Source organism: Balaenoptera physalus, assembly GCF_965194825.1.
Source record: "Balaenoptera physalus genome assembly, chromosome: 13".
Taxonomy (NCBI): domain Eukaryota; kingdom Metazoa; phylum Chordata; class Mammalia; order Artiodactyla; family Balaenopteridae; genus Balaenoptera; species Balaenoptera physalus.
In genome coordinates, this window is record NC_138892.1 from 27,515,592 (window position 1) to 27,525,348 (window position 9,757).

Below are 9,757 nucleotides of genomic sequence, written 5' to 3' on the forward strand. Positions count from 1 at the left end.
ACCCACAATCTAGATCATTTCTAACTTGAGATGAAGTTTTTAAAAAGAACGTGTTCACTGGATTTTGCTAATGTATCACTCATAATTAGTGTTCACCATACAGGAACAGGCATTTAAAATTTTTCCCTGTTTCCATTCAGGATGAATTCAGAAGACTTTCCCTCCCCCACCTGCTAAGTTACACACTCCCTACCAGAATCTTAAATGTGCAAGTTTTTTTTTTTTAATGGGTTTATTAACAGTGCCTTAAGTACCTTGGCACAATAGCAATCCCACTGATGAAGTGTTACTAAGGTATTAGGTCCTCTCTTCATTCAGAGGTCTAAGATATCATTCCTAAGACACAGAATTCATTAAGATGGACAGTTAAAGTATTCAAATCACTAAAGACTTATTTTTATTTTTTGAGCTGGTGCTAAAGTCATTTCAAGCCATGAAGTGTTATGGCGTCATCAAATAAGAAACCAAGAGAAATGGGGAAACATAACTTCTATCAGTCTACTGATTACAGTGCTGGGTATTCAAAGGACATTTTTACCACCAAGAATTTCATGAGTGCTATATGAAGGAGTAGTTGATACTGTCTTTAACTGTGATGTCAATATTTAGAAATCTTTCAAAAAAACAAAGGGAAAAAAAGATGGAGATGTAAAGTTTCTGTCTTTCCAGAAAACTTTTAAAGTGTCTTTAGAAATAGCCAAGAAAAAATATGCCCCCAATCTAGTCCTGTTGTTCATATAGTGTCCCTAACTCACACCTGTACCTACTCTAAGACCTTGAGATACCCCTTCTAAAACGCATCTTCCAAAAACTGACTTTTGGAAGGGGGAAGGGTAAGCTGGGACGAAGTGAGAGAGTAGCACTGATATATATACACTACCAAATGTAAAATAGATAGCTAGTGGGAAGCAGCTGCATAGCACAGGGAGATTAGTTAGGTGCTTTGTGACCACCTAGAGAGGTGGGATAGGGAGGGTTGGGAGGGAGATGCAAGAGGGAGGGGATATGGGGATATATGTATACATATAGCTGACTCACTTTGTTATACAGCAGAAACTAACACAACATTGTAAATCAATTATACTCCAACAAAGATGTTTAAAAAAACCCTGACTTTTATGTATATTTATACTCACATTGAAATAAATTCCTGGGGTGGGAGGGGGCAAGGGACTCTGTTATACTCTTACTTAGAGTTAGTTGATGCCACAATACCACGAGCAAAATAAGGAATTAATGTATTTGTTAGTAAGTTCATATTTCAAAGTCACAGAACATTTCCGAGCATAATGGTTTGTGTAATATCAGAGACAGAATGGATTACCATATAACAGATAGTTCGGGTCAAAATGGTCAAAAGCCCGCGCGCAGCAATGAAGACCAGCGCAACCAAAAATAAACAAATAAATTAAAAATAACCATTATTAAAATTAAAAAAAAAGCAAAAATTGGTCTATACCAATTTTTAAATCAAATATAGCAGATTTTTTCCCCTTCCCTATTTATCTTAGTAAGACTATATACTTCTTCAGTTGACAATCCCAAAAGAAAAAAATAAGTGACATGGCTTAATTTACCTTTTTCATGAAGCACTTTCTCATGATTATGAAGCCCTTCCTTAACTTCTGTGCTATTTACTGTCCTGCCAAACATTTGATATTTACTGTTTGTATTGTTAATTGTCTTTCTATTTACCATTGAGATTAAGAAAACAGGCTCTGAAGCTACAGTGAGTAGAGCCCAATAGCCTAGATTTCAAACCTGGCTCTGTCACTTGCTAGCTTTGGTTATACTGTTAAGTGGTCACTCTTAGTTCCTCATTTTCCTCATTTGTAAAATGGGTCTGAGGATTAAATGAGTTAGTAATACATTTAAAGCACTTAAATCGGTATTTGACCTAGTTTTTTTATTACTTGAGCTTTTATAGATTCTCTGCTGATCTGGGAACACTGCTTGATAATTGCCTACGGTCCCTGACCTTATGGAATTTACAGGCCAGTGATGCGGGAGGAAAAGAAACAGACTGCAACATAACCTGATGTGCTTAGGGGGCAAAAGAATTGGGAGGTAGTAGACAAGGAAGTCAAGAAATTCAGCCTAATAGTTTTCCTTGTTGGATGCACAGTTTGTTAGTAGGATTTTCAGATTTTTGTCCATTGTCACTGATTGGAATAATCGTACATGCCGTTCCTGGGGTAGAAGTTACTAACTGACAGCAGGTATAGTAATCCTTCTCGTCAGCTCTGTGTGGGACCTGAGTGTGCATGCATTTACTCCTGGAAGAAGCCTTTATTTAGCACTTACCGCCACCATTTGCTAGCTGGAGTTCCCATCTTCCAATAGTGTAGGGTCTGACAAGTAAACCAAGTTATTGTGCTAGTTATAGTAAGAGGAGTGGAGGTATTAATGTGCAGGAAACTGGAAGTATAGGGAGATGCTTCCAGACAAATTCAGACCTGAGAAATAAGTTGGTTGGATATACTTAGCCTTTGAAAAGTCCTTCTCTGGCTTCTAAGTCTCCATTCCTTTTCACTGAACTTAACAGAAGTATTGAATTGGTCTTGGGTTGAGGAGAAAAATTAGAATGGAGAGATTTCTTGCCCAGGTCATCCCACCCTATCTATTGGGTGTTACTCCAAGTGGAACACAGGAGTACTTTCCTAACTGTTACTTACCGGTCTGACTGGAAATAAAGCTTTTCAACAAAGTGATATCTTGGTATCCGGAGCCTTTGAAGCAGTTACCTCCATTTTTCCGTCTCTGAGTGTACCACCAAAGAAAGGATGAGATTTAAGTGTGTGGGAGTAGAGGGAGAAAAAGGAGGAGGAGGGTGTGCCTTGAGAATCATTAATCTCATCTAACTTTAGGATAAGCATTTTAAAAAACAGTGAATTAGGGTAAAATAATTAACTTTTATGATTGTCAGATTTTTCATTTGCCAAGGAAAAGGGGTTGATATAAGTAGATGATGTCTTATGTCCACTAGGGGGTAGTGTGGACCATAAAAATTAAAATTATTTCTCACCGATTAACCCTTATTTCATCGTGAACTTGCCTCGTTTGAATTAATTTTTCTCCATGCAGTTTTTTTTTTATTTGCTACCAATCATTTTCAAACACAGTCTTGTGACTGTAAAAACAGTAACACACATTCCTGTCATTAGTGATTCAGATGTTCTGACATTACTTTTTTTTTTTTTTGGCCGTGCTGTGAGGCTTGCAGGATCTTAGTTCCCCGACCAGGGATCAAACCTGCACCCTTGGCAGTGAAAAGCCCCGAGTCCTGACCACTGGACTGCCAAGGAATTCCCTGACGTTACTTTTCATAAAGAATTTTTTGAGGGGAATATAGTGATGCTTTAAAATTTGTCTACCAAATTTTACTCACTATATGAAGTAAGTTAAATTATTCTTAATGACCTGTAAGTAAAATCATCACATAACAGGATTGTCTTGTGTTTCACTGTCCTATATGGTACCAGTCCCATGTGGAGATTGCAGTTGAAAAGTGTCTAGTTCAAATTGGTATGTGCCCTAAGTTTAAATTACACACTGGATTTTGAAGACTCAATATGAAAAAAGATTATAAAATATATCAATAATTTTTATATTGATTACGTGTTGAAACGCTATTTTGAATATATTGGGTTAAATAAAATATTAAAATTTTACCTTTTTCTTTTTACCACATTACTTTTTAAAAAATTAATTAATTAATTTTATTATTTCTTTGGCTGCACCAGGTCTCAGTTGCAGCACGCGGGATCTTCGTTGCTGTGTGCAGGATCTTTAGTTGCAGCATGCGAACTCTTTTTTTTTTTTTTAATTTATTTATTTTTGGCTGCGTTGGGTCTTCGCTGCTGTGCGTGGGCTTTCTCTAGTTGCGGCGAGTGGGGGCTACTCTTGGTTGCGGTGCGCGGGCTTCTCATTGTCGTGGCTTCTCTTGTTGTGGAGCATAGGCTCTAGGCGCGTGGGCTTCAGTGGTTGCAGCACATGGGCTCAGTAGTTGTGGCTCGAGGGCTCTAGAGCACAGGCTCAGTAGTTGTGGCGCATGGGCTTAGTTGCTCCACGGCATGTAGGATCCTCCTGGACCAGGGCTCGAACCCGTGTCCCCTGCATTGGCAGGCAGATTCTTAACCACTGCACCACCAGGGAAGTCCCTGATAGAGTTATTGAGTATAGTCAGATCTTAGGCGAGATGAGCTAAAAGATCCACAATTGCAGTTTTGTGTTTCAGAGAATATTCTAAATGGGGAAAAACCTAATTGCTGTAGATATAATGTGTTGGGGGTATATATAGTTAATAAGTGGGACAGCTTTTCCTACTTGAAAATTACCACTCTTTTTCTAAGAGTGGTTTATTATCTAAAATTTTACTGTACATAATTCATTACCTTAACATTTGTAAGACCTTACATTGTTTCATAGTGCACACAAATTATTACTGAACCTAAAAACAGGAAGAGTCCTAGTTAATGGAGTTTAGTTGATTGAATGTTAAGTGTTGTCATTACTGTGGTGTTATTCTGGGATTTGCTCTTTGAGTCCCAATAGATCTATTGATAATCAGATCAATTTGATGTTATTTAAATCCTTTAAAGTATTTGTAGCATGAACTGCTGTATGCATTCTGTAAGATGACATAGTTTCCTTGCGACCTAATCTTGTTGCCACTTAAATTCATATTCTCCTTTTATGTGCTTCCTTTTCTACTTTTTGTAACCAATTTTCTAAACTAGTCTACATTATTTTCTATTCTGCATGGCCTAACCTAAGTTCTACCTGGGATTCAGTCCCAGGATTGCTTTTAAACAAATAGGATCACAAAATGCAACTAAAGGTTATTGTTTTCTTTAAAAACAAACACTGTTATTTAATAAATCTTGAGACTTGTTACTGTGCTTTGTTCTTACCCTAGATTCTTTTTGAGTTGGTTATAATGTGACTGTGGGCTTCTTATGTGATTTCATTTGCCAAGTCCTTTTACAATGTTATCTCATTTGCTCTTCATAGCACCTCTGCATGAGATGTAATGTTAACTATATAGATGAGGAAGCTGAGGCTCAGAGCAATGTAAATAACTTGCTCAAAACTGTAGTTAAGCAATGCACTAGTAATTTGAACCCATTATTTCTAGACTTGAAGAATACTTCACTGTCTTTCTACCAAAGGATAGGATAAAACTAGAACGTGTTTCACAGTTAACCATGTGTGAGAGTAGTAGCAGGAAGGATTTTATTTCCTACCCAGTTTTTGCCTTTTTAGGGAAAAAAATCGACAACTTCTGTGGGAGAGAGTTGTTCCATTTGGTTTGGATTTTATTCTTTTTTTCCTCCTGTAATTTATGCTGTGGGTTTGGGAAATCAGTGCTGTGTAGTCAAATAATTATGCATCTATTCATTATATCAAAATCCGTTAGGACTTGAGAGCATATAAAACCTATTTCAAAAAGTTTTCCATACCCAAGAGCTTATTCTAGAATGTGCTCCGATTAAATCTGATACTTGATCAGGCCACATGATATGTTTAATATCTACGTTCTTTAGAAAGACTGTCTGATTTTGAGGGTGAACTGAAGATGAGGAGAATGCCCTCTCTGCCTCTGACAGTGTGTACCGAGAGTGATTTTGAAGCTATTTTGGGATGTGATCGGAGGCCCTTCTGGAAGCTTTTTATAGCTTTGAATAGAGCTACTATTTTATGTAACCAGGGAATGGTGTTTTGGGGCTCTTGGACCCCAGCTTTCTCTTTTTTTCCCCCAGTCTCTCTCTTTATGGCTTTCTAAAAATATGAAGACCTGGGGTAAAACAAAAGGAGAATGGAGGTGAGGAGTCAAAATTCAAGGAATTTTACCATCCACTTCTTTTCTTATTCCTTCACGCCTGCTGTTCATCCTGATATCTTTACTTTTTCTCTTTTGTTCTAGTTACATGTTGGAGGACTTCCCAAAATGGGAGGCTTCTTTATTGCCTCTTGAGATTTTTAATGCTCTAAAAATGTTTTACTTTGTTTGAATCTAAAGAATATTTTGCTGAAAGTAGTGTATAGCATTTCAGTTTATGATTTGCCCTTGCATTGCCATGATTAAAACAAAACAAAACAAACTAGTCTTGAATTAAAGTACTAAAAGCATTACTTTAAATGAGTTTAACACATTTTGGGAAAGGATTTGATTTTGTATCTGCATCTTGTGACTATTTCAATATATAACCGTGCTGACAGAGAAATCTTTTTTTAGTATATGCACTGCAGGCTATAGAGTGAAGTAGTGTAAGGTGTATAATTTTTCTTAAGTGAAGGCAGTGTGAATACAATATTCTCATTCATTGATTTTCATACCTAAAAGTTTAAATACTGCAGTGTTCTAAATGTTTTTGACTACACATACGTATTCAAAGTGTTGAAAATATATTACTAATATATAAAACTACATGTACTATTATTGTCAGTTTGTATATTGAATATTAACATTTTTCTGGCTAAATAATTTATAAATATAAATTAGGTGATTTCTTCCCACACCTGAGTGGATTCTTTTTCTTCTTGTGATGTGCTCATCCTGCTTTGAATAACATTAACGTTAAAGATGAAATTTCTGATCGTTTATTCCTCGTTCTTTGTAACATTAGATAGATTCATAAATCAGTAAGATATTTACTGAACATCTTTGGTGCCAGGCACTGTTCTAAATGCTGAGGATATAGCAATAAATAAACAAACATCTCCCCTTCTGTGTTACTTACATTCCAAACAAAACAAGTGAGATGTAATATGTTCAGAGGCCCTGGAGATAAAGTTGGTGGTGGGGGGGAGCAGGGATAGAGGGGGAGGGTGTGGGATAGGGTGGAGTGGGGTTTGCAGATTCAATTATGGAGGCTTCACTGAGAAAACACATTTGAATGGAGATCTTGGGAACTGGGTGGGTGAGCTCTATAGAAAGTTGGGGGAAGAAAAGTGAGCACAAAGCACCTGAGGGAGGAGTATGCCTCGCAGGTTGAAGAACTACAGAGAAGCTAGTCTGGCTGGAACAAAGCAGATGAGGAGGTGGGTAGGGTGGCAGAAGCATAGCTGAAGATGCCTAAGAGATAGGTGGAATGAGGGGATCATGTAAAACTTCTTTTGGGGGGCATTATAAGGACTGTGATTTTTAAAAGTTCTGTGGAATACAGATGGGAGTTGAGGGTAAGAAGCAGGTAGAACAAGTTAGTTGGCTGTTGCAGTCTGCCAGGTGAGAGCTGGTGGTGGCTTGGATCAGAAGTGTAGCAGTGGAGTGATGAGACTTCTGTCCAATTCCGGGTAGATTTCGAAGTTCAAGCCAACAAAATTTGCTTATCAGGTTAGATGGGTGGGGTATGAAGGAAAAAGGTGGATCATTTGGAAGGATGGATTTCTGGTTAACTGACACGAGGAAGGCTTTGAGGAGGAGCAGGTTGAGGGTGGGGAAAGGTCCTGCTAAATTTGGGATGCGTATTAGACATTTAAGAGCAGCTGCCGAGCAGACAGTTATGGATAGAAGATTCAGGGAGATATCTGTGCAGGATATGCTTTTGGGGCTTCAGCATATATGGAGTGGATTGAGTATTTAAATTCATTGGACTGGATGAGATCACTATGGAAGTGTGTAGGCAGAGTAGAAGACCTAGGACAGAGCCCCGGCGCACTTCAATATTGGAGTACTGGGGAGGTGGGAAGAAACTGCAAGGAGATTGCTGCCATACAAGTAGGAAGAGAGCCAGGAGAGTGTGGCTTCAAGAAGCTGGATGAAGCCTTGCAGACCAAGGAGAGGGCAGACCAGCTGGGTAAGACGTTGTGTTTAAGTCAATTAAGATGAAGATTAAGCGTTAGCCATTTGATTTTACCATGTGGGAATCATTGATGACCTCAACAAGCAGGTTGGTGGCTAGAGCCTGATTGGAGAGTTGTGTTCAAGATAGGAGGGGAGGAGAGAAATTGGAGACATGCAAGTATAGATAACTTTCAAAGAGGAGCAAAGCAATGGGGCAGTAGCTGGTGGGGGAGAGTCAGGTCAAGGTCATTTTCTCCTTTTTTTGGGGGAGAAATTACAGTAAGTTTGTACAGTTTGGGGAAAGATCCAATAAAGAGGGGAAACTGATGATTCAAGAGAGGAAAGCGATGCTAGAGCAATGTCCTTGAGTAGGTGAGAAGGAGATAAGATCTAGAGGAGAGGTTGGTCTTAGCCAGAGTGACAGCCATTTCATCCTTAGTAACAGGAGAAAAGGCGCAGAGCACACGAGCACACACATGCGGGTTGGTATACAAATGCTACAGTGGGAACTTAAGGAGGTTTCTATTTTCTCGAGAAATACAAAGCAGAGTTATCAGCCAAAAGTGAGGATGTGGATGGAGATATTGGAGGCTTGAACAGAGAGGAGGAAGGATATTACAGTTATTTAGGAGAGAGGGAGAAAGATGGAAAAGAGAACTAATGATATGATTGCTGAGGGAGCAGGAAGGGTCCATTTGAGTCATTGTCAATTTTAGAGACTAATCAGCGTGGTTGTGTATATTTCTCTAGCCCTGTTTAAGTGCCCAGGCACTTGTACTTATTTTGTTCCATTATATTTTTCAGAGGGGAGATTTTCAATGGCTTTAAAAACTAAGTTTACTTTTTAAACAGCTTGGTTTTGGTGAACTTTAAACAGAGCAAGTTACCTTACCTATGTAGTAATTCTAGTGTTGTTTTGTTTTTTTTTTCTTCTCTTTCCCTTGAGTATAAGATCAGTTTCATTAGTCTAATTTTATTCTCAACATATTTGTAGACATTTGTAGCTGGAATTGTATATGATGTCATCAGTATTTGCTTGCAGTTGCTTTCAGCTGATTGTGATTATTTATGTTTTTTCCTTTGAACTTTGCATTTTATTAAGCTAAATAAAAACTGTTTGGGAGATTGGAGAGGTTCTTTTATGTCCAATTCCAAGAGATAGATTTTCTAACTTTTATTTTGGTGTTTAGCAAAATGATATTTGTTTCACAAATGTGTTATGTTTTTCTGTTGTAGGAAACCCAGCGTTTGCTGGCAGAGCCAGTTCCCGGCATTAAAGCAGAACCAGATGAGAGCAACGCCCGTTATTTTCATGTGGTCATTGCTGGCCCTCAGGATTCCCCCTTTGAGGGAGGGACTTTTAAACTTGAACTATTCCTTCCAGAAGAATACCCAATGGCAGCCCCTAAAGTACGTTTCATGACCAAAATTTATCATCCTAATGTAGACAAGTTGGGAAGAATATGTTTAGATATTTTGAAAGGTAAGTGTTATCTTTATCATTATATGCTATTAAGATTTCTCCTTTTTCTCTTAAGCATTCCCTTTTGAGAATCTGAATATTGTAATCTTACCTTATATAATAAAAAGACCACAGAACTCTGTAGGAGGGAAATGCAGCAGTTCTGTGGCTGTTTTTTTCATGCTTGGTCATTCTGGGCCTGTTGCCTTCGTAGATAAGTGGTCCCCAGCACTGCAGATCCGCACAGTTCTGCTATCGATCCAGGCTTTGTTAAGTGCTCCCAATCCAGATGATCCATTAGCAAATGACGTAGCGGAGCAGTGGAAGACCAACGAAGCCCAAGCCATAGAAACAGGTACTGACTATTCATTCTCCTTCACACCGCTTCCACTTTAAAAAACAACCTATACCTTTTTTGGGGGGTGGGGAGTGGGCGGGGGCTGCACTGTGCGCAGCTTGCCAGATCTTAGTTCCTGGGCCTCGGCAGTGAGAGCACCGAGTCCTAACCA

The 9,757-nt window shown here is 38.6% G+C and overlaps 2 protein-coding genes across 3 annotated transcripts in view; one reads left to right on the forward strand and one right to left on the reverse strand.

The window, feature by feature from the left end:
• Positions 1-9,757, forward strand: part of UBE2N (ubiquitin conjugating enzyme E2 N) — a 40,952-nt gene that overhangs the window by 23,193 nt on the left and 8,002 nt on the right. Inside the window, exons 2-3 of the mRNA XM_082419152.1 lie at positions 9,023-9,269; positions 9,463-9,603. Of these exons, the coding sequence (XP_082275278.1) occupies positions 9,023-9,269; positions 9,463-9,603 (388 nt within the window). The remainder of the gene's footprint in view (positions 1-9,022; positions 9,270-9,462; positions 9,604-9,757) is intronic.
• Positions 1-9,757, reverse strand: part of NUDT4 (nudix hydrolase 4) — a 35,869-nt gene that overhangs the window by 1,843 nt on the left and 24,269 nt on the right. The window lies entirely within an intron of this gene.